This window comes from Podarcis erhardii (genome assembly GCF_964252035.2).
Source record: "Podarcis erhardii genome assembly, chromosome: 10".
In the NCBI taxonomy this organism is placed as follows: domain Eukaryota; kingdom Metazoa; phylum Chordata; class Lepidosauria; order Squamata; family Lacertidae; genus Podarcis; species Podarcis erhardii.
This window is the reverse complement of record NC_138500.1, coordinates 31,307,679-31,331,936: the sequence shown is the minus strand read 5'-3', so window position 1 is coordinate 31,331,936 and position 24,258 is coordinate 31,307,679. Positions and strand designations below refer to the sequence as shown.

Below are 24,258 nucleotides of genomic sequence, written 5' to 3'. Positions count from 1 at the left end.
GAAGCAAGCAGACAACCAGTGAAGTTCCCTCCAGGTTGGGCACCCTACAAACAAACAGCAAATAAAAACTGAAGTCCAGAAGGAGAGGCAGAGATGTATGTTTAGAATGGTACACACTACTGGGTGCTGCCATATGGTAAAGAGAAAAGATCATTGCTCACAACACAAAGGTAAAATGCAATTTCTCTCTTCAAGTACCACTCCAATGTAGTAAGGGTGCCTGATTGGCGTGCATTTCCATGGTAAGTTGCCCCCATCACTTTCTTTAAACCCCGGACTCCCAGCGAACTTCCCCCTCTTCACTGTGGTCCTTAATAAGAATGCGCAGGCTTGTAACTGGCATTTACAGCTGTTTGTGTTAAGGGCAATTTGCAGTATTCTCAAAGAAGAGCAGAGGGCATTGCTTTGGCTATCACACAAAGAAAATTCTGCCATCCTGTCTTTTGGCTGATTTTACTGATGTTTGAATCCAACCTTTTGTCAAGTCAAATCAGCAGCCACAGGGTATTTTACAGATATTTTTTATTTCCGTCTGATGTGCTTTGTGTGATTTGAACACTAGGGGTTTGATTGAAACTCAGTGTGGGAGCCCAGTTCCATCAGCAGCTTGAACATCTTCATCATTGTTATCCTAGTTCCTATGATGTCGAGTAGAAAAGCCAAGTATCCTGATTTCGCCAAGCCTGTCTAGGACATCACCGTTGCCTTTCAAAGAGAAGTGTCAGGATCTGGGCCACAGCGTGTCCAAAAGGCATCAAAATCCTTTAGTAAAACATTGCAATAGCTTTGCCTTTTACTATTAGAAATGCAAATGCATTCAAATTGTCCATTGCTGTGGACTCAGAGCACATTTGGGGAAGAGGAAGATGAAAAGTTCAGTGGTAGAGAAACTGCTTTGCATGCAGAAGGTCCTAGTTTGATCCACAGTGTCTCCAGATATGGCTAAGACAGAGAATCCTGCCTGCAACTCGGGAGAGCCACTGTCAATCAGTGTAGACATTACTGAACTAAATGGACCAATGGTCTCACTCAGTATAAGGCAGCTTCTTATGTTCCTAAGGAGGGAACTTTCCAAGATGTTATGTTTTCACATATAAAAGCAGAGACCAACGCAACTGTAAGTAGGATCCAAGATTATTCCGCTCTTATAAGGCAATCAAAAGTAAGACCTACTGAGATCAATGTGGATTACTCCCCGGTAAGTCACTACGATTGCAGCCTAATTCAAACTTTCAAGATAGTTATGCTAATAAGCCAGAATTGCAGCCAATCTTGAGAAATAGGGAAAATGGGCAATATTAAGTAATAGACTTTATTTCGCTACTCTCATGAAAACCAATATATTCACAAATTAGATTTCATGCAGCGGTTCTCACTGCAGTTATAGTCATGCAGAATTCCTATACCACCTTCTCTTACCCGAGCCATCTTGGAATTTGTCAAACTCCTCATTGTTTGATGAACTCTGATCGTCATCTGAATATGACCGGTTAGCATCACCCTGCATTGGGAAAATAAAATCAAAGACCTGGGAATTGTGAGCATCCTGAGAGCAAAGGAGGTGCTTCCCTGTGATTCCAGAATTTTGTGGCTTCAGCTTGGTAGGGGATTTCCAAGGCAAGGCAAACTACTTTATGGAAATCATTAGCTGACATGCCACTGCACATAAGAGGCAACACCTTGGTGTCCAGGCCATGTAATGGCACATGTCCTTGCTTTTCTTGCAGTTGCTTTGAAAACCACCCTCCACAAACACGTTCCTTGGAAGATCACTGGACATGGGATGCCTTGCCACCCTTTCTAAGCCCTTCAGGCTATGTCCCCAACCAGCTATAGATGTGTGCCATACTCTCCCTGAAAGCAGCTACTGTAGCAACTCACCTCGGCCTGGAATCCCTCCACCAAGATGGCCACCAGCAGATTGAACAGAACATAATTGCCAAATGTCATGAGAGCCACAAAGTAAAGAGATGCCCATGGTGAAGTTGAGGCCATGCCATTGTAGAGCACAACATTCCAGTCCTCCTGAGTCAAGATCTGTAACACAGAACCCAAGCTTGCAAAGTCAAACAAGAACAAAACATGCAGGCTGGAAAATACGTTAACTGACAGGTAAAAAGTATCTAATTAGTTTTATCCTTTTCAGCCCGCTCATATGCATGAACTTTTTTTCTGTTTTGGTCATGATATATCTTTTTTCCTGAGGAGATGCATTGGCTGTGTTGTGCTGTTCCAATGCCACAAGCACTCTCTGAAATGTAGTGGGTTGTCATTTACAGTTCACTGTAGAGTAGCAGAAACACTGTGGCTCCCTTACCAGTGGGCCGAGCTGAGCTCATGATCATTAGTGGGTTGCAACTGATGGCATGGTGTTAAGCATAGCAGCAGGCCCACAAGCCTGATGGTTCAAATCCGATCCTTTCCCTTAATCACTCCTTGTTTCTGGGAAGACATGTCTCCTTCCCCTCCCCTTATTCCCTTTTCCTATTTCTTGGTCTCACCTGGAACACTGTGACAATAGCCCAAAGTAGGGAGTCAAAATTCTTCCGGTCAGGGACTGTGTCTCCTGTGTCAGTCCTGAGGCTGAATTTGCACCCAAAGATGTGCATTCCCAGGATGCTGTTGGAAAGAACAGTTTTTTATTTTTAAATCAACACATTTCTGCTGTAATTTTCATTATTGAAATGTTCTTATTTATTTACCACATATGTATCCCATCCTTCTACTAAAGAAACTGGGGCAATACATATAGGGCTTGTCACAAGACCCAGAGCTCTGCCTCCTCACCCCCAGAAGAAGAGGTCATGGATATAGGGAACATCTGGGACTGAGAGGAGAATTTGCCCTCAGAACCAGCCTTTGGTGTCCTCACCTCATGAGGAATTCTAGCACCAGGAGAACCTGTCATGCCAGTGCCTCTCTGGCTGGAAGAGGCTGCCTTGCCTTCCTCAGACTCCAGTTTGGAGGCTGTAGCAGAACCCCAGACTCACCATATTGCTGGGTCATGGGTCACTCATTTGCGACTTACATTACTAGTTCTAATCCCATTTATCCCAGGCTTGTTCACCGTGAATTTGTTTTCCTTTTTATTCAGGGGAAAAATGCTCTGTCTGTTGTTAACCCTGGGTAACTGTCAGCAAAACCCATACTTAAAGGGTCTGAACGTCTGTTCCTCTACCTGCACATTTCTGTTAGCGCAGCAGTTCAGGGTTTCCTGACTAGCTACTTTGCATTTATCTTGATTTTGTGAACTGTCATTTTAATTGGTGATTTCCTGAATTGTTCAGATCCTGGCATTATTGCACATTGTTTTCCATTAAGGGCACAGAAACAGTGTTTAATTGCACATGACTCCCAAAAGGAAGGCACAGAGAGCAGAGAGAGTTCACAACAATTTTCTCCCTTTAAATACAGCCTGGACTTGGTGCTTTTGGTTGTGATGTTGGTTGCCAAGGGTGCTTTTTATCAGTTTAGGTTAGTTTGGCAGCTGTGGCCCTAGCTAGAGAAACCTGACCTAGCCACAGCGATGCATGGCTTTTTACAACCAGGTTATATTACTGTAATGAACTGTGTGGGGCTGCCCTTAAAGACTGTTTGGAAAATGCTGCTGGCACAGAATGTGGCTGCTAAGACATCCAGATCATATTACACCTATGCTGCATCAGTTACATTGGCTACTTTTTCATTTCCAGGCCCAATTCAAGGTGCTTGTTTTGGCATATACTGTAAAACCCTAACTAGTTTGGGACTATGTTATCTGAAAGACAGCTAATACATCAACATCAGCACCTGAGACCTTGCTCACCAGCCCACCAGTGAGACCCATTAGGCTGGTGGTGATGGGCAGGGGCTTTGTTAGGGGTGACCCCACACTTTTGGAATTCCCTTCTCATGGCATTATCACTGCTGAGCAAAACAAAACTCTGAAGACAGAAGTCTGCATTTAGCTGATTTGCACTGCTGGTGTGTGTGTGTGTGTGTGTGTGTGTGTGTGTTGTGTAATAATAATTTCCTGTGTTTTGAGTTTTGCAAAGCTGCCTTGAAAAGTGTTTTCCCCCTTAACACAGCAAGTTTTAACAAACAAACAAACATCCTTTCTTGTGACTGAACAAGTAAAATGGATCTCATTCTGAATAGTGTCCCTGCACCCTGGAATCCCTCTTTTCACCTGAATATAAAGATAAACAGCATGAGGAGCATGCAGAAGGTAGCGACATTGTCCATGGTCTTCATGAGCACCACCAGCTGACGCCGCAAGGCAGGCATGAACCTCACCAGCTTCAACACCCTCAGTAGCCGGAATGTCCTCAACACAGACAGGCCACCATCAGCTTGGCCTATGATCTCCCAGATGCTACAAAACAGGGACAAAAGCAACAAGAGACAAGGGAGGGAGAGGGAGGGCCAGAGTGAGACCTTGAGAAAAGTAATAGAAAGGAATCCCGAAGGATGATGAATGACAGTGTGAATATTATAAATAGAAGCAACTTTTATTTGAGTGATCTTTAACTGAGATCCAGGTAGACTGTGTTTGCCAGAGAGCGGGAAGGAGGGAGATAATTTCGGTTGTCAATTGCACTGGTGTCTATAAACCAAATATCCCTATGTGTAAGAAATACAAAGTTTGTCTGAATTAATTTGGTGAGAACAAAATACACTTGCTTATAACTCCTGAGTTATTCTTTATTCTTTGGAGTTAATGTTCCCCTTATATCCTTCCCTTAGTCAATTTCAACAGGTTCCTTCCAGGTTCCTTCAGGATCTCTCCTGAAAGCATTTTATACAAAGATGTTATGATGCTCCACAGAAGCGAAAGCTTGTTTCCAGCCTCAAGAACCAGAAGGGAAGAAACAAAGGGTGAAAACTACAGCTTAGCCAAAACGGCAGCCCCAGTTCACTGCCCTGCCCCCCCCCCATGTTTGCAGGTGGCAACTGTTTTGGTAACCTTCAATGGAGCCATAATTCAAAAAACATACACACACATTGTAAATGGTTTTGGGGGTGCTTTGCTCAAGGGTGAAAGCAGGGGCTCTTTCCTTTCCTTTTCTTAGTCCTGTTCATAAATTTCAGCAGGTCTACACTGAGTAAAACCTAGTTGGATAATATCTTCTGGCTACCACTCCCAAGCTCCCCTCTTCTCAGGTGCACTGCACCCTGGCAAGTAGGAAGTAGGGAGGTCCCGATGGCCAATCTCTCTCCCTGCTGCCAAAACCTCTTGCAGAGCTAGCAGCTTTTAGAGTGCTAAGACTGAAGTAGGAAGCTGCAGCTGCCCACCTGCATGATGAAGGGCCTGTTTTGACCCCAGAGTCCAGCAGTGAGGGAGCCAGAGAAGATTCCTGGGTCTGAGTCTGAAGCTGGTGATCAGGGGACCACCAAACTGGAAACTGGCAGGGAGGAGTTGACTGAAGCAGATGCCATAGCACCAGGATTCTTAAAACTAGAGTCAGGAACTTCCTGGATAATTTCCTCTAGATGTGAGGAAGCAAAGCCTTGTGCCCCTGTAGAGTTGTCACAAGTCAGAGTAGATTCATCCGAGCTAAATGAACCTGATAGAAGGCAGCTTCCTCTGTTCCTGTATAAATGGTACTCTGAACAGGGTGGGTGTTTAGAAACTGATGGACAGTTGAAGTGAATGGCGAATCTAGGCATAAGGTTCTCTTACAGTTATAAGGTTGCATGTGGAGCTATATGATCGGACAGTGGGTGGTATTTAACACCAGTCCTACTCAGGGAATGTCCATTGAAGTTAATGGACCTGAATAACTTGGGTTCATTAGTTTCAGTGGGTCTCTTCTGAGTAGGACACAGTTGAATACAACCCCCCCACCATGTTTAATAGATTTATGCAAGCAGAACCATGATACTCATGGTTTTATATATAGCAAAATGGATCACAGTTACAAAGTTAATAGGAATTGTCCTGAATCCAAAGGAAAGCTGGTGGAAAGGCCGAGAATAGACTCCAGAATGGCAAGTTCCTTGGTCCTGTGCACTACCTTTTCAAGTGGCTCTCACATTTTATTGATTAAAATGTTTAATATAAAGTAGTAGCGTCACCAAAGGCTAGAATGGCTTGAGATGTGCTGTCCCAACACAACATTGCTCAGAACACTGCTTGGAATGAGTTTCATTTACTTCTTGGGCAGCCCCAAAACTGACCCTCACCCATCTTTCTTACACTACTTCTCATACATTGATGCATAGCTTTGATTATCATTACCTGATGATGACGATGATGCTGTCATAGATGTTGTAAGGATTGCGAAGATAATCAAAGAGGCCAAAGGCAGCAAGTTTCAAGATCATCTCTAGGGCAAACATGCTGGTAAACACAACATTGCAGATTTCCAAAATATTAGTCAGCTCTTCTGGCTGCAGGAGAAATAAATAAAATAAAATAAATCAAAAGCCATTTAGGAAACTTTCTATCACACACTGTTCTGCCTAGTGTGCAAGAAATGGGGACTGTGGGTAGAGAAGAGACTCTTGCAACTTTTTCATTTTATTATTTATTTTTTAAATTGCATGTTAAATGTCTGTCTGCAAAACCACCATCTCCCAGTGATGTCCCAATATTTCATGATGTTTCACTTGTTATCCCCGAGTTTTTACCTTAAATCCTTTATGTTCTGTTTTGGTTCTGTCTCCAGGACTGCAGGTTGTTGCTGTTTTTTTAAATTGTAGCTGTTTTAGGGTGAAGAACAGCTTCACCCTATGAAATGAAGAAATGAGATTGCAGGAAGCTTAATGTGCCAATTTGGTGTTCCAAAGAAGATTGAGGATTACTGTGATGTTCCATAGAGATTTACAATATACCATGTATATTGTACTGAATGCTGCTTCCTTACGAATAAGGATATGTGATACAGATTATGGACCAGCATGCCAACTGGGAACTTGAAATTGTTTTGAAGATCCTCAGGGCATTTGTACTGAGGCCGTTATATGCATGTTGAAAAACCTTATCTGTAAAATTTGCATCTCAGTACTGAGAAAGGTATAAGTTATTTCTGCAAGTTTCATGTTCTCATTTTAATGTATGCATATTTGGGACTTAACAGTACTAGTGCCCTCTTCTGCCTCCTATAGAATTACATTACTATGTTACTAATGTTGATCTTAGACTATAAAAATTTAGAGTGAATTCACTGCTGGATTGCCAGACATTATGGACTTGGTTGTATTCAAACAACAGAAGCACACAATTTCATTTTTGTGGTCTTTCACTGACTATTTCTATAAATAATTTTGTTTTGCATCAAACTTTGTTGTTCTTTATGATCATTGGATATATATTTTCTCATCTGCTTAATTGGCACAAACTATTTCAATCCCTTGCTTTTCTTTTCTTTTTATTAAACCATCAACAAGGTATGCTTATCACTTCCACCATCCATGGCATGTGCTGGAGCACTAGCACCAGACTATGACGGTATACTAGAGCTGTTTTCTAAAACGAATCAGCACATTTCTTTTTAAAATTGTTTTGTATTAAACCCTAAATGGCCTTGGTCCAGTATACCTGAAGGAGCATCTCCACCCCCATCATTCTGCCTGGACACTGAGGTCCAGCACCAAGGGCCTTCTGGCAGTTCCCTCCTTGCAAGAAGCAAAGTTACAGGGAACCAGGCAGAGGGCCTTCTCAGTAGTGGCGCCCACCCCGTGGAACGCCCTCCCACCAGATGTCAAAGGAAGAAACAACTACCAGACTTTTAGAAAACATCTGAAGGCAGCCCTGTTTAGGGAAGCTTTTAATATCTGAAGGACTATTGTATTTTAATATTTTGTTGGAAGCTGCCCAGAGTGGCTGGGGAAACCCAGCCAAATGGGCGGGGTATAAATAATAATAATAATAATAATAATAATAATAATAATAATAATAAACATTTCCCTTAATGCAAAAGTCAATCAATCAATCAATCAATTTTTGGAAACAAAAAATAACACTCACCCCAGTTATTTTGAGATTTCCTCTCCATTTGCAATAATGCATATTTTCGAACAAAACTTTCCTCTATCCTTCCTTTCTTCTTTTCTCGGTGTTTTCAGCTTCCCACCCCGAGTCCCTTTTTATACCACTATTCTTCTAGTAGCAGCTTGCTAGGCCTTGTTCTGCTAATCTTCTCTCATAACTCTCTCTCTTGGCTGCTGTCTCATTAATTACCCAATGGAATATGTAGATATCTTGGAATGTATTTTATCGAAGAGAAGCTTGTTATGCTTTGCGCTCAAGCACACACTTAGGCTATAACACAATTCCATAAACAGAGTATGCAGCCAATCATGTCACTTCTATCTTGTATATGTTGCATACAGAACAAGCGTGTCTTGTATATGTTGCATACAGAACATGGTGGCATGATGCTATTACCCCCTGGGATGTTTGTGGTGAGAAAAAGGCTTGAATCAAATGATTCAGCCTTGGATGCATGTGGTATCAGGGTTTCACTCGGGTCCTTTGTGGTCTTCTTGGAACTTGCAAATAACATCCACTCACTAAGCCAGAAAAATACAGTTCTGCTTAGTTTGTGTGTGTGTACAACAAATAAGTGATTGAATGAATAGACTTCAACCACCTGCCCTCCGATGCTTTCTCCTGAGTTCCCATTCCAGTTCCTGAGCGCTTTGTCCCACATAATCATCTGTTCACTCACACCAAGTGGTTTTGACAACTGCTGTCCAAAAAAATCCCCTCCCTCCTGTATTCTGAAATAGCAAAACCCTTCTCTCTCCACAGCCTACTAATTCATCCCCACACTTTCTCGGGATCAGTGACTTCACGCTAATTTCAACACAATGAGAAGGGGGAAACAACAACAACTGCACACCTTTCCCATGCCAGATGATTCTTTATTAAAGCTGCCAGTTTCCCTAAGTGAAAAAGTAAAGACAGAATGGGAGAAACAAGGCCTCTATTTCCACCCATAATTATGTTTGACTAATAATGCAAGTGCTAAAAGGCAAAAGATGGAACGTAAAAACTAACAGAGTGATCTCGTACATTGTCACACAGAAGGAAGAGTAAGTGTTTGTAGGATAAGACTACGCACACTGTAGTAAGCCCCAGGGAAGCAGGATTTACTTTGGAGTCAATCTGCATAGGATTAACTTCTAAGGGTCTTCCCTCATAACTTAAAAACCTGTATTGTAGGGTGAAGAAAAGACAGACGGTAATTTCAGAAGGAAGTGGAAATCCCTCCCCTTATTTATCTCTACTTTTACCATCTCTACCATATAACACTGGTCCTGAGATCTGCATTGGCTCCCAGTACGTTTCCAAGCACAATTCAAAGTGCTGGTGCTGACCTTTAAAGCCCTAAACAGCCTTGGTCCTGTATACCTGAAGGAGCATCTCCATCCCGATTGTTTAGCCCAGACAGTGAGGTCCAGTGCCAAGGGCATTCTGGCGGTTCCATCACTGCGAGAAGTGAGGTTACAGGGAACCAGGCAGAGGGCCTTCTCAGTAGTGGCGCCTGCCCTGTGGAACGCCCTCCCATCAGATTTCAAGGAAATAAGCAACTATCCTACTTTTAAAAGACATCTGAAGGCAGTCCTGTTTAGGGAAATTTTTAATGTTTAATGCTGTATTGTTTTTAATATTCGAATGGGAGCCACCCAGAGTGGCTGGGGAAACTGCCAGATGGGCGGGGTATAAATAAATTATCATCATCATCATCATCATCATCATCATCTACTTTTCATTTCCTGAGCTGAAGAATCAGGCAGAACATGAACATTTTGGATCATTCAATAAGCCTCTGTGTAAAACTCGCGCAAGCTGGTGTGGAAGATAGCAGCTTTTTGCAATATGTGTTCTGAGGCAGGTTGAAAATAGGATGCTGTCCTAAAATTTGTATGTTTATCCTGGACATGAAGGAACGCCAACTGTAATTTCAACCTAGCACTCTCCAAGGCAGATATCACATTAGAATATATTTTGCATTTTACTACCACTACCCACTTCTGAAAATGTTGAGTTGGGGGGAGGAGACGCTAGAAGAAAATACGAGTGAGGACTGAGCAGGACAGAAACTTGTTTTGTAAAAATAGACATAACCTGCCTCACTGTGAACGCTTTAATTTCTAAATCACATTGTGGTGTGTTTTTCATTTTTCCTTGCCTTTCTGAGAAGAGGTCTATGGGGCTTGCATTTTCCTCCCCCTTCATCTGAAATAGATGAGAGATGTGAAACCCGAGGCACAGAATTGTGCCCTGAATATGACTAGCATATTTCATTCTGATCTCAATGTTAAATGGAGTATCTCACAAACAAATAAAATGCTGAGTGTGTGGGAGAGTGAAACTAAAGACCTCACCTTGTTTCACAAAAGGTAGTGGTTTTTGACATGGCAGGGCAGTGGTGGAGAGAGGTGGGGAGTAGCTTTCCTAATATCCATCTACTTCAATTATTCCTGCACATGGTACTAGAGTTGCACGTGGTGGAATTCCCACATACAGTCATTCAATAAACACACCCCAGTGTTCAAGCAATGACACTAAAAATGTCAAAGATATCACACGGAACCACTCCGACAAGTCTCCCAAATAGAAATAGCAATGGAGGTGCTGTATGGGGAACTTATTGCAAGCACAAAATATAGCACACAGACCAAGTGTGGGAAATGCAGTCTCCACCCCACAGAAGGGGTATTGAGGAGAGAAGTGTGGCTTGCATAAGACAAATATGTAACATTAACAAGTGCATATTTACTTTGCTGAAAATGTATTCTGCAGAAAGGTTATAGGGGGAAACTTCTATTTGTAGTCTAATGCTCATTTCCATGAAGCTCCCCACCACAGAGACGAGCGCACATCCAAGTGGATTAAAGATACGCCTATTTTTGGCAAGGCGTTTTGAGATACCAGGCTTGTCCTATTTAGATGTGCGCTTGTCTGTATGGGGGCAAGCACAACCGTGATGAAAATAAGCTCAGAGCTGCACAAGCAAATCTGCCCGAAGAGTCTTTGGCAGAAACTAGAAAAAGCAAAAATACCAATTCCAGCCCAAACCGAACAGATTATGTCAGTGATAATGAGAAATGTAATGTAGCATCATGATATACTGGTGAATTGTCTTCCTTGCTCCTGCTGATGTGTTCTCTCTCTCACGCCTTCTGTGCCTTCGTGAGGAACTGATGTTTTAAAAGTCATCTTTGTCTGTCTCTTACCAAAAAGGTCACCTGTTCCCGCTCACTCTCCTTTCCTCCCTGACATCTGTTTCACTAGTCAAGTGCACATCTGCTAATCTTTTTCTAATGGGCCATCACTCACCCCAGGGAATGGTTCTATCTAGGGAGTTGGGTAAGAAAAGAAGAGCGTAGGAGAGGGAGACAGGAGAGGAACGGCTGGGGAAAGGCAAAACTTCTAACAATTCCACATTCCAGAGTGGAAGGGAAAATACAAAACAGAACACGGAGAGCCAGAGACACAATGAACAAGCAAAGCAAAGAGGAAGCCAGAAGCAAATTATTAGGATGGGAAAATAATGAGGGGAGGGGAGGCTGAAGACATGCAATACAACTAAAGCACATGACTTTCCTCAAAGAACCCTGGCATACAAAACAAACAACGATGAGGATAATATATGAAGCCCAAACTAGACGCTTTGTTGGGGGTGTTTAACAAAGTTGCAGGAGTGGGAGGAATGATGGTCAGCACACACTTGGCTGTTTCACACCAGCTGTTGGACCAACCTATCTCACAAGGTTTCTATGAGGGAAGGGAACAGGCGGTGGTGAGGGAGATTCAGTTTTCCTGCTCAACCACAGACCTCACTTACAGTGCAATCAGGGGCTAGCTCAACTGAGTTCAGTAGAATTGACTCACTTTGGATCTTGAGCCAGCTGTCAGCCTAACCAATCCCACAAGGTTGCTGTGAGATTAGAAACGGGGAGGCGAACCATGTACAATGGCAGGCATAAAATGTAAGCAATATTCAGAGGCATACTTAGCTGTTATGAAGTTAATTCATTGATAGACCTATGCTCCATAAATTTGTCCTAAAGAAAGTGGCCATCACTATTCCCAGTGACAAGGAGGTTGACAAACCTATTATGTGTTGTATAAAGAAGTACCGTATTTTTCACCCTATAAGACGCACTTTTTCCCCTCCAAAAATGAAGGGGAAATGTGTGTGCGTCCTATGGGGCGAATGCAGGCTTTCCCTGAAGCCTGGATAGCGAGGGGGGTCAGTGCACACCGACCCCTCTCGCTCTCCAGGCTTCAGGAAGCTATCCACTAGCCGTGGGAGACCCAGCTCTCCCAAGGCTAGCAGAGACCTTGCCAGCACCCAGCACCCAGAAGCTCCGCTCGCCCCAAGCTTTGGGATTAGCGTAGCGCTCCGCTAGCCCTGGGAGAGCCGTGCAACTCTCCCACGGCTAGTGGAGACCTTGCCGGCACCCAGAAGCTTGGGGCGCGCTGAGCTCCGCTCGCCCCAAGCTTTGGGATTAGCGTAGCACTCCGCTAGCCCTGGGAGAGCCACGCGGCTCTCCCACAGCTAGCGGAGACCTTGCCGGCACCCAGAAGCTTGGGGCGCGCTGAGCTCCACTCGCCCCAAGCTTCGGGATTAGCGCAGCGCTCCGCTAGCCCTGGGAGAGCCGCGCAGCTCTCCCACAGCTAGCGGAGACCTTGCCAGCACCCAGAAGCTTGGGGCGCGCTGAGCTCAGCACGCCCCAAGCTTCGGGCTTAGCGCAGCGCACCTGGGGGGAAAAATAATTTCCCCCCCTTTATTTCCCCCCAAAAGAACTAGGTGTGTCCTATGGGCCGGTGTGTCCTATGGGGCAAAAAATACGGTACTTTCTTTTGGCTATTGTAATGGGGCAGGTTAATCTAAGACAGGAGTGGGGAACCTGCGGTTCTGCAGAAGTTGTTTGACTCCCATCAACCACAGCAAGCATAGCCAATGGTCAGGGATGATGGGAGTTGGAGTCCAACAACATATGGAAGGCCACAAGTTCCTCACATCTGACCTAAAAAGAGAGTAAAGTCTTACCTACACTACACTAGCTCATCTTTATTATTACTTCATACTTTCCAGGGCTGAGTCACGGCACTGATTTTAAAAATGTTCTGAAGTTTAGCTGTGGCAATACTGGCTCAAATTAAACCCTTTCCAGAGGTCTTAGCACATACTGTTGTTATGTTCTGATGGTTATTCTATAAATAGTCCTAAACAGTACATTAACTCAAGCTTATGTAAAATTTAAATGAAGTAACTCACGCCAAAATCTCCCTTTAGCTACATGGCTCTTGGATAACCTCTCCATCATATAAGTCATGTGTTTATAATATTTGAATACTAGTAGATGATTATACTGATTGTTCTTTGCCCTTAGTCATTGCCAATCAAAGTGATAACTACTCAGCTTCTTTAATTTTTCTTTTATGTCAGAGTTTTCTTTTTAAAAAATGATTTATGTTTTTATACAGGCCTCCTCTGAGCTGGGCATCATTATTTTTTAAGAATGAGGTGGCTACATTAGTGCTTATTATACAAAGCAGAGGTTCTAATCATCCAGGGCCCTCTTAAAAGGCTATGCCCACACTCTCTGATTCACAGCCAATTCTGTGCTATGAATATTCCATAAACAGAAAGCAAGACTGTGGGCAGGTTAGTCAGCAAATGTGGGTTATCATCATACATATTGCAAAAAAAAGGGGGGGGGAGGAGAATGGTATTTTCCACACTCAACTGCTATCCTGTCAAACTTTCACAGAAAAACAATGAAACTAAGGATGGTTGGGATTGCCCTTTGATTATTGTTGCGTATAGTTTAGTTTAGTTTTGTATTTGTATTGTTTTGTTTTCAAAACTAATAAAGCATTTTTTAAAAGAAAAAACTAAGGATGGAGGAGAAATTTGATTCGCATTGCATTTAAGGGTCAAACTACCTAATTCACAATTTCTGAAACAATATGTGAACCAAAACACAACCATCCTTTGAAATTTGCATTTCTCTGAATTTTGCAATGCAGTTCTCCAGCTAAGTAATTTGTACAAAAATGCATATACTAGGGTAAATTAATGATAAAGTGTGCATAACATAACGTAGTGAAAATAATACACCAAAAATCCATTACCAAAAACTTATTTGCAAATCTGTGGTTCTGTGTATTCAAGCATTTGTATACAGCCCACTTACACAGGGGTTATGTTCTAGGCCCCTGCACGCATAACTGAAATCACATAAACTGGGGAGTGCCATCTAAAAGGCCTCCAAACACCCATCCCCCCCCCCGATCTTCAGCTCTCTCTCCCATTCTCTCCCCAATCCAGATCAAAATATCTGTAGTTGAAGCTATGGGGCTGCCTGAAGAATACGCAAGAAAGTTGCTGCTGCTGCTGTGCTACCCCGCATGTCAGCTGTTAGGCAGGGAGGCTGAGCAGCCAAAACAAAGCTTCACTGCATCTCAGGTCTCTTTGGGTCTTCCTCTGCCCTCACTGATGTCCTCTTTGGGCTCTGGGGAGGGTCTCCTTGCGAGGTACGAGGACTCTCCAGCTCTCTCCCACCATTTCTGGATTTGGAAAAAAATTACTTATTTATTTTCCTGACGTCACACATATATGTGGTTGCACACGAGTCAATCATGTGTAAGTGGGAGAGTGCCTGTATTTGGAGAAATGTCCTGATGAATTCTCAGAAGGACTCTTTTGGCGGGGGGAGGGGGCAGAATCTGCAAACTGATGCAGAAATGTGAGACCTGAATTCAAGATTGGAAAAACGAGAAACTGAGAGAAACCAATATTGACAGATTCATCTATTGTTAAGAAGAAGCTAGGGGGCTTTTTTTTTTAGTTGTGTGGATGTACAGAAAGATATTGTATGCATGCCCAGGTAGCCGTCTTTCTTATCCTGGATTTAACTTGGCCCCCACTAAGCAGTAGGTGACAAGTTCCCTGACAGGCCTTGGTAAGAGGAAACAGACCCCTGTCAGGTTTGTTTCCTGATGCTCACATCAGGTTGCCTCACTTGTCAAACATGGAGATGACAACTTCCTCCTGACCTTTGACCTCACCCTCATTTTATACCCACTCAGATAGTATTCCATCTGCCCACATGCAATACCTTCTGCTCTCTCTTTCACTGTCCACAGAACTGCTCACAGCAAAGCTCCAGCTTCATTGAGGCAGATCACAGGATCTCCACAGGATCTCCACCAGGCTGCAACTACACTGCCAGTTCCTCCCTCTTCTGACTTCAGATCAACCAACATTCCAGAGAGTATGTTACATGGCAATCCTAACTACATCTACACAGAAGTCCCATTGAATTTGGTGGGGTTTACTTTCAGGTAAATGGGGCTAGGCTTGTCACCTATGTCAGGAATGCTGAGCAAGGGTTGGTCATCTCTCACTATCTTGATACGATGTGCTGTCCACAAAGCACACCAACATGCATCAACAAATACAGATCACCCGAGTTCGGTGAAAAACTGTTTTTATGCAGAAGAGGCCGCGTTGTGCGAAGGCGACCATGTCTTCTGATGAGCAACTGGACATTCATAATGCAGATTCTTTGCAGTTGTAAACAGAGAAATATAATTATTTTCTACAAAGCTATAAGGTTGATTTAAAATGCCACATTATTAACTTTCTACAGACATCAGGGTGCGGCTACTGAGGGAATATTTCATGCAGAGGAACAAAACAAATTTGCATGAATTAATTGCCTGCAATTAACATAAGTTGCAAATTGTTTTCATGAACTTAGCTGAGGCCAAAACTACAATGTGTTCTCTATGTGATGTGAAAATGTGGCATCAGCCCTTGGGGGGAAATGGAAGAAAAATCCTGAGAGATTAAAAATAACACCAATAGATTAGGAAATTGTTTTACTGGCTTCACAGTTCAGAGTGTAAGCCTGTGGGTAGCATTTGTTCTTTTAATTCAATTGTTGTGCTGCACCGAGTGCCGAAGCACTTTCCAAATAAGAACAGCTACAGCAATCACTACTCTAATAATTCCTGTACTTTGCAACCCCTCTTTGGAAACCCCTTAGGTTTTCAATTTTTGAAACAAAATCTTTACAACATCAAGGCCTGAAAATGTCCTGTTACAAACAGAATGACCACTGGAATTGTCACAATTCTAACACAAATATCTGAGTTTCCTTGTATGCGCCTTGAAAGCTGGATCCTCTGCCATTCCTACTGCATACATCAGTAGCAGCAGGTGGGAGGGGGTACCATTGCACACCTGGCCTCCCATCAGCTGCTTACTGGAAGGGACAAGGTTGGATTGGCTCTGGTGATGCAACTGACCTCCTCGCTGCCTCACCCTCCTTCCCCAAACCTAAAAGCAGAAGTAGCTCCACTGAAAGAAAGCTGGTGTTGCAGCTCCACCCAACAGAGTGAATCACTTTGGCTATACAAGACACTAAACAAAAGACAAGACTGCCACATGACAGCAGCGGTACATGCAGGCTTTGAGCGGCAGGTTGTCAGTACAAACATCTGAGGTCTGGCACAGCTGCCTTTTAGGTTATAACCCTGCTCAATATTATGTGTAGCTGATTCCTCTGTGACAGTTCAGAGAGCCTCATTTGTGCCCAGACATTTGCCTTTTCTATTTTGATCTATTCTTCAGCACAGTTTCAGATTAAAAGGAGAGTTCCTGCCCCTGCTGCCCCTTGAGAGAGTTCCTTGAGCTCCATCCGTACAGGGCTCACCGGATTCCCTTGTACCTCTGTAGAAACGGGCTGTGCTTGTGTGTCTCTTAATTAAGCTGGAAAGACTGGCAAACGGATGGATTTGATTTGAGCGGTGGGTGAAGTGCCTGCGCTGTCCCCAGAGGCTGTATTAAACTAAACCAAATAGACTAAGGATTCAGTTAGCTAATGAGGGGAGAAATGAGACCGAAAGAGAGGAAGATAGTGGGAGCGGAGAGTTGGCAAAAACAGAAAAACACACACACACAGAGAGAGAGAGAGAGAGAGAGAGAGATCAGCTGAATGGAGCATAAATGGAGGAGGACAAGGAAAGGGACAGAAATAAAAGGGAGAAAAAGGTAGGAAGCTGTGTTGGTTCATCTAGATCAATATTGTTACTAGTAGTGCTTCTCCACGTTTTCAGATAGGGAATCTCTCCCAGCCCTACAAGGAGACGCCAGGAATTGAACTTGGAACTTTCCACATGCAAAGCAGTTGCTCTACCACTGGGCTATGGCTCTTCCCCAAGAGAGAGCAGGAAGTGAAAGGGAGATATAGAACAAGGAAGCAAAAGGAGGTGGAATCCACTTCAGATGGTTGTGCGGAAGCAAAAGGAGGTGGAATGCACTTCAGATGGTTACTTCACCTATTAATCCCCCTCCCCATTCATTCATTTAGTGAACACAGACACTTGTTGCCCGGTGGGCTTACCAGCTATTTCTGCCCCAGACTGCTAAGTTAATTTATTGTTCACTGCCCACCAGTCTAGCTACCTGTTCATGGTGCTCAATGCCCATGCTGATGGTGTTCACAAGGATGGCGATCATGATCCCACGGTTGAAGTATTTGCTCTCCACAATTCCCCTCAGTTTAACCCTGACTTCTTGCCACACGTCACTCCAGAGAGCCAGCTGTCCACCTTCTTCTCCATCTTCCTCCTCTTTCTCCAGATCTGTAGTCCCGGTGCTTTCTTTTCTTCCATCTCCCTCCTCTTCACTGGGTCCTCTTCCCTCTTCCTGATCCGAATCAGCGCTCTCAAGCACGGAGAGTCTCCGGGCTGCTTCCCGCTGGGCCTTGTGACATCTTGGGCAGTTGCTGGGGTCAGACGTCAAAGTCATGGCAATCGGTTGGCCAAGGCCTTGTGGCACATAATCAACACAGTTGTGCTTTCGGCAACGTCCTGGGGAATAATAAATACAGGGATCAAATTTAAGGGGAAAGCAGTGCTACATTTCCGCATCTCAGGCAAAACAGGTCCTAAACTGTATTGCTAGCCATTTTAAGCGTGAAGGAAATTAAGCCCTGGAACCGTCTGCCAAGGGAAGTGTTAGGCTTATCATTACCAAGAGACTTTAATGGAGATTGTTTGTCTCTCAGAGACATGCTCTACTTCAGCTACAATAGATTAGACTCAATTGTGTTCAGCTCTGTAGTAGGGGTAGGATAATTCTCCAGACTGCAGGAATCACTAAATAAAAGGCCATGGCGTGTGTTATCTCAGAGGTGAAAAAAAGAAAAAATATCAAAGCTTCTTCTGTCCTTAAAATCTATGATCCCCTAGTTATCACTTAAATAAATAGTTTCACTGGCAGAACATATTGCTGAAAAGGTCCTTGCCTGAGTTCATCAGAACTGCTGAGTTTTTACTTAATGTCAGTGTTACCTGTTATATCTGTAGAAAGAACAACAACATGAAGAGAAAGTATAAAACAGTCCAATGTTGCAAACTTGCTCAAAAAGTTATGCTGATTTCAAGCTAGAAGCACAGACTTGTTTGCCCCTCTGTTCCCCACTGCGTGAAAATCTAGCGGAAACAGGCAAGAAGGCACAACTTCATGCTCCTTTCTGGCACTACAGGTCATGCGACACTTTTTTTAAAGATGTAAAGCTAAGATACTTTATACCTGAATATGCAAAGTGTGAAGGCAAGCAGTTCATCAGAAGCACAAGTAAGGGAACTAGGCTTGACTGCAACTCCCTGCTGAGTGTGCAGGTTCACCCTGGCAAAATGGAGCAAAACTGGACAGGCTGATCAGATTTGACAAGCTAAGGAAACCTCTTTAGCTTGCATTGGCAGTTGGGCTGTTCTTATAACCAAAGTAATCTTGTGGGATCCAGAGAGGGGTCAAAGTTGAGTGGCAGAGCACATGCTTTGCATGTAAACATCACCCGGCACCTCTCAATACTGAGCTAGATGGATCAATGGCATGACTCAGGGCCAAACTAGATGAGACATAAAATGCATTTGTTAAAAATACAGTTTGCTCCTTTGAAGCTGCTGTATGCTTTGATACAGGCAACATCATGGGATTTCCTCCCAATACATATATCAGCTTTAGAGGTGGGTTTGCTTTTTGTTTTTTTTTTTAAACTCAGGACCACAGTAGGGGAGGAAAGAATTAAATTTCCCCTTCCTGTGTTCTGCAATCCCCCGAAATATCAGCTGCTATTAAAAATACATGTACAGTATATTACTGTAAATAATTATTTAACATTGCATCCAATTTGGCCCTCAGTATAAGGTAGCTTCATATGATCAGGCAGTAACTAAGAGGCACCCCCCCCCATTTATTTATCAAATCCAACAGTCTTTAGATATTCAGCTACAGGGAGTGGCATTGAAAGACAGCTGCAGTTATCTGAGAAATGTGCCTTTAGTTTCCAGTAGTGATTGGTGAGCTCCTTATAGCTTGATTTGGAAAGGGTTTGGGGTAAAACGTTTTCCTCATGTCAGAAAAGTCCTTCCCCCCACTCCAAGCCCATTCCAAAGTTTCGGCTGAATCACATGGATGATGATGTCATTAGAAACATAATTGAGTTTGAAGGCCTCAACCTCCAGATAAACACCATGACCCCTTCTTTTCTCCACAAACTTGTGAACGAGTCTCAAGATGGCACAACTCCATAGCTGCCTCAGTTGGCACCATGGAATTTGGGTTGGAAAGGGAAGTGGGCAGCTGTGGTGGTTTGTGAAGAGGGCTGGTACCAGGATGAGCTCATTAAAACCAGGCCCAAACTTTGGTTAGGGTTTGATGTTTGAGTTTGATTCACAAAGAGTTTAGGAAGCCAAAACCAGAGTTTGCTATTCCGAACTCACTCCCTTATGAATCTCAGCACTATTATTATTCCTAACATACCGCTGTAAAAGTGTGCAAGTTTTCTTTTAGAATGAGGACAGAACGTCAGAGCAGGAGTGGTCATGCAGAAAGAAATCATCACCTCTAGGTGATAAAATGCTCTCTCATCATTAGAAAGCCAGAGATTGCAGGTCTGGAAGAAAAAGCGATTTCTTTCCTTTATCCTTTTCCCTGCTAAATTCACCCTGATGGAAAGTTAAGCACTAAAATGTAGTTTTGAATGTTGCTGTTCTCAGGCTAGAAATGCATGTTCAAGTACAGCATTTACCTACAGCCTGAGTTCCTTTACTGTTAGGTGATCCTGGGTCCACAGATGGGCTTACTGCTGTGGCAGAGGCATTCCTTTTGCAATGTCATCTTGGAATGAATCCTTCAGGAAGCACAGAGGTGTGATGCCATAGACAAGAAAGGATCAGGAGGCCAACAGGAAAGGGAGCCCAGCAATGGCAGGAAAGATGGGTATGTAAGAATCCCAGTAAAGGGTGGTTCATTAGTTGGCATGGTTGGAGAGCTGTATTTCTGGAGCTAGATAAGGTCCAGGACAGCCCAAGAATTCAAGTAACATCTGAGTGACGTGGCATCGTTTTAAAATATTAAACTACATTTTAAAATCTCTGAGACTCAACTGTGCTGAAGCCACTAAAACTATGAGTAGAAAGAACTGTTGGTTACTGCAAACTTTTGGATGCCCTCCAGGATAATTTTACAGGACCATGGCTTGCTTTCCATGCCACAAATGATTTAAAATATATTTTTTATATTCAACAAATAAGCCGTTCAAAATGTCCTCCTGCATAGATTTTGCCACTGAGCTTTACTGCAGGCCTGTCCTCCTTAAAAATGCTAGATTACTTCAGTTTTAATGGTCAGTAAAGTCTAATCCTCTTTATTGTAAAATCAGTTTCTGCAATTGTGTTTCCATTTGCCTGCCTCATATTATATTATGGCAATTTTTCTGACCTACAAAAGGGGCTATTTTTCTCAACCTGAAGATCTGATGCATCCTAGATTAAATCAATGAACAAATCTCTCACCAACAGATTCTACTCAGAGTTTGTCCAGTGTACTGCCTTCTCCTCTATGGCCACTACATAAGTTTTCTATTAGCACTGCCATCTCTGTACCTACCACACAGTGTTCTCTATTAGCAGAGTGGGTCATGTGTTTTAAGTACTCTGATTCATACGTATGGTCTTATCAATCACTTATTTCCTCTCTCTTCCCCTACCACCATCATTCTGCTGGCTTGGCCTCGCAAATCTTACTGTATTGCCTCTGGTCTTTCCCATTCATGCTCCTCTTGGCAGCGCTCGGCTCCGTTCGGCCCAGGCGCCGATCCTGCAGGCTGTTGTAGAAGCCAAGGGTGCGGCGCTTGGCCTTGCGTACAATATGGCAGACGTATTGGAAGATTTCTTCATAGCAGTCTCCTGGTTCCATGTAGCTGGCCACGGTGCTGGAAGACAGGTACCGTGCTCGCTGCTCCTGCATCAGTTGGTGCTCTCGCTGCTTGGTCTCCGAAAACTGTGTAGCAATGACCACCAGGCATAGGTTGATCATGAAGAATGAGCCCACCTAGGAACCAGAGGAGAAGAGAGGCATAAAGCATGAATTTAGAAGGAAGCAGGGAAACAAAAATCTGGAAGGGAAAAAAGGTACAGATACAGTTGAAATGCTGCCTCCTGGAGAAGTATATTTATTATTTACATTTATGGAATACTTACATCCTGCTTTTCTACTTGACAAAAGACCTCCAAAGTGGTTGAAAATAAGTTTGCAAGTCTGTCATCAAGATGCATTAGGTTGGCAGGCAACAGAAACAGGCTTTTTTGGGTTGTGGTCCCATATTATGGAACTTGCTCCCAATTTTTAAATAGGCCTTGAAGAGGTTCCTATTTCAGGCTGGTTTTAACTAATATTCGAAATGCTCTAGATTGTTTTCAACTATTGCTGTTCTAATGTTCCATTTTAAGCTGCTTTTAATTAACATACGTACTACTGCAGTTCAATTGCTTCTATGCTGGTGTTTCTAATATTTTAGCGCTATTTGTGATTTAAATGTTAGATTATGATTGTACAAGGAATAGGAATTTTATAGGATTATTTAGTTTTTTAGTATGATTTGAGCTGCCTTGGGATGGTTAGCCCTGTAAAGCAGCATACAAATGAAATAGATAGATAAATAGATAGCCAGATGGATAGATAGATAGATAGATAGATAGATAGATAGATGATAGATAGATGATAGATAGATTTTAAAGGCAGTGGAAACTCTAGGAGAATGGAAGGAAAAGAGAATGGTGATTGGAAATGTCCATGCCTAAGATGCCACTGCTGCTGCTGCTGTGGCTGTAGGAACAACCTTAATTTGGGACAGGTCCTCATTGAGAAGATTTCCAGCTGCATTCCATGATGGGAAAATACCAGGTTTACTATTTTTGACTTCACCATTATGCAGCCTTGGGTAAAGGGCTTTGGCAGGGGGCGTGACTGGAGGGGATGTGATGTTCAGTTTGGTTTTGTTCCCTTGATTGCTCTTTACTTGGACTCCCAGTCTCTCCTGTGCATAGTTAAACTATGGAACTTGCTCCAGCAGAAGGTAGTGATGGGCAGCAAATTGGATGGCTTTAAAAGATGATTGGACAGATTTGTGGAAGATAAGATTATCAATGGCTGCTAGCCATGATGGCTATGCTCTGCCTCCATAGTTGGAGGCAGCAAAGCTTCTGAATACCAGTTGCTGGGAAATACAGGAGGGGAGAGGGCTCTTGTGCTTGGGTCCTGCTTGCAGCTTTCTCACTGGTATCTGGTTGGCCACTGTGAGAACAGGATGCTGGACTAGGTGGGCCATTGGCTGATACAGCAGGCTCATCTTATGTTATTAAGTTCTTAAAGAAGAATCCTAAAATATATCTGTTTCCACATGTCTTTTTCAACTAATTGAGGTGCTTTAATTCAGTATATCTCATCTTTCATCTGTCCTTTCCCTTGTGTGTCTATTTGTTTAGGGTGTAAGTCTGCAAAAATGGCTCTGCCTTGCCTTTTGTGCTTAAAAATACTATTCTGATTTTAACAGCTTGGGGAAACCAATTTCATTGGTAGCTCTGATATTGGGCCAGGAGCATCTTCATTCCTAATCCTGAATATTAATTTAAATGGTGAGATATTTCTTACAAAGATGGCTCTCAAAAATGCTGGTTTGGTTATTGGCATGTCCATAAAACTATAGCAGTCAAGGTGCAATTCTGCCTTCATTATAATTAACGCCCTTTCATTGACTTTGGCTTCTCAGTTCCCACTACAAAAACCCCCTTCTTCTTTGGCAATCACTAATAGCCGAGTCAGATTGTCTTCCAAAAACACAGTTTTAACAATGAGTCCGTAAGTGACTGTGGAGGCCAATTCTGGATCCCCATGTCCTTCCACAGTGGGGACATTGGTTTCCGGGTGGGAGTTGATCACGGTGTGGATTTGCCAACCGTGCCTTCCTCTTAGCACATTTCTCCCTTGCATCCTGAGTTTGAGTGTCTTCAAAGCCCATGACACCTTTGGTAAAGGCTGTTCTTCAATTGGAGCACTCACAGGCCAGTGTTTCCCGATTGTTAGTGTTTATACTACATTTTTAAAGATTTGCCTTGAGACAGTCTTAAACCTCTTTTGTTGACCACCAGCATTATGCTTTCCATTTTTAAGTTTGGAGTAGAGTAGTTGCTTTGGAAGACGGTAATCAGGCATCCGCACAACATGACCAGTCCAGTGAAGTTGATGTTGAAGAATCATTGCTACAAAAACCCATTTCACAACTCATACATTATAAACCAATACAAAAGGGTTATTTACCTCATTGCACACAAGCTAACCCAGGATAACACATGAAAATAAGGGGAAACATCTTTCCAAATGCACTCCGAAGGTCATCTGCCTCACAATCTGTTGGGTAGGGCATAACACACCAAAGAGAACTGACCCAAGAATAAGCATAAAGAGCCAATTCTGCAACCTACTTAAGTCATAAGTAGGGGGTGGGGGAGTGATTGTTTCTCCACCTATCCGTGTTCAAACATAATTCCCCACATGATGCCTCTGCACTCCTGGCACTCAGCTCACACAGGCAAAGGTGCCCAAAGGCTCCATCAGAATATTCAATCCAGGAGCTCTTTCAGCATTTCAAAGGGGGCACAATACTGCTAGCACTTGAAAAAGCTTTGAAGAACTGAAACGTTCCTGGCCAGCTTCAGTGTTAGGACAATAAGCTGTTTCAAAATAATATAGAGAGGATTTTTATTTATTGAAAAAATGGCCTTCAAAGCTGTTCTAAAGCTGTTTTGCCTTTAACCATCTGTTCCTCCTCCACTTCAGCTTGTCCACTCTTTAGAATACTGAACACGGTGTTGGAGGGAAAAAGAAAAGAGGGAGAAAGCACTATTTGGTTTAAAATAATCCCCTCTGACCTGTAAAGATTTTGCAAAATGCTCTC

The 24,258-nt window shown here is 43.1% G+C and overlaps 1 protein-coding gene across 4 annotated transcripts in view; it reads right to left on the bottom strand.

The window, feature by feature from the left end:
• CACNA1I (calcium voltage-gated channel subunit alpha1 I) overlaps positions 1 to 24,258 on the bottom strand; it is a 292,566-nt gene that overhangs the window by 59,301 nt on the left and 209,007 nt on the right. For 3 of the 4 annotated variants that reach the window (XM_081877575.1, XM_081877574.1, XM_081877577.1), the window contains exons 9-15: positions 21,050 to 21,356; positions 17,421 to 17,827; positions 6,221 to 6,372; positions 4,169 to 4,354; positions 2,502 to 2,619; positions 1,882 to 2,037; positions 1,420 to 1,528 (exon numbers count right to left, since the gene is read on the bottom strand). In XM_081877575.1, the coding sequence (XP_081733701.1) occupies positions 1,420 to 1,528; positions 1,882 to 2,037; positions 2,502 to 2,619; positions 4,169 to 4,354; positions 6,221 to 6,372; positions 17,421 to 17,827; positions 21,050 to 21,356 (1,435 nt within the window). The remainder of the gene's footprint in view (positions 1 to 1,419; positions 1,529 to 1,881; positions 2,038 to 2,501; positions 2,620 to 4,168; positions 4,355 to 6,220; positions 6,373 to 17,420; positions 17,828 to 21,049; positions 21,357 to 24,258) is intronic. The other variant, XM_081877576.1, reaches the window with a different exon arrangement.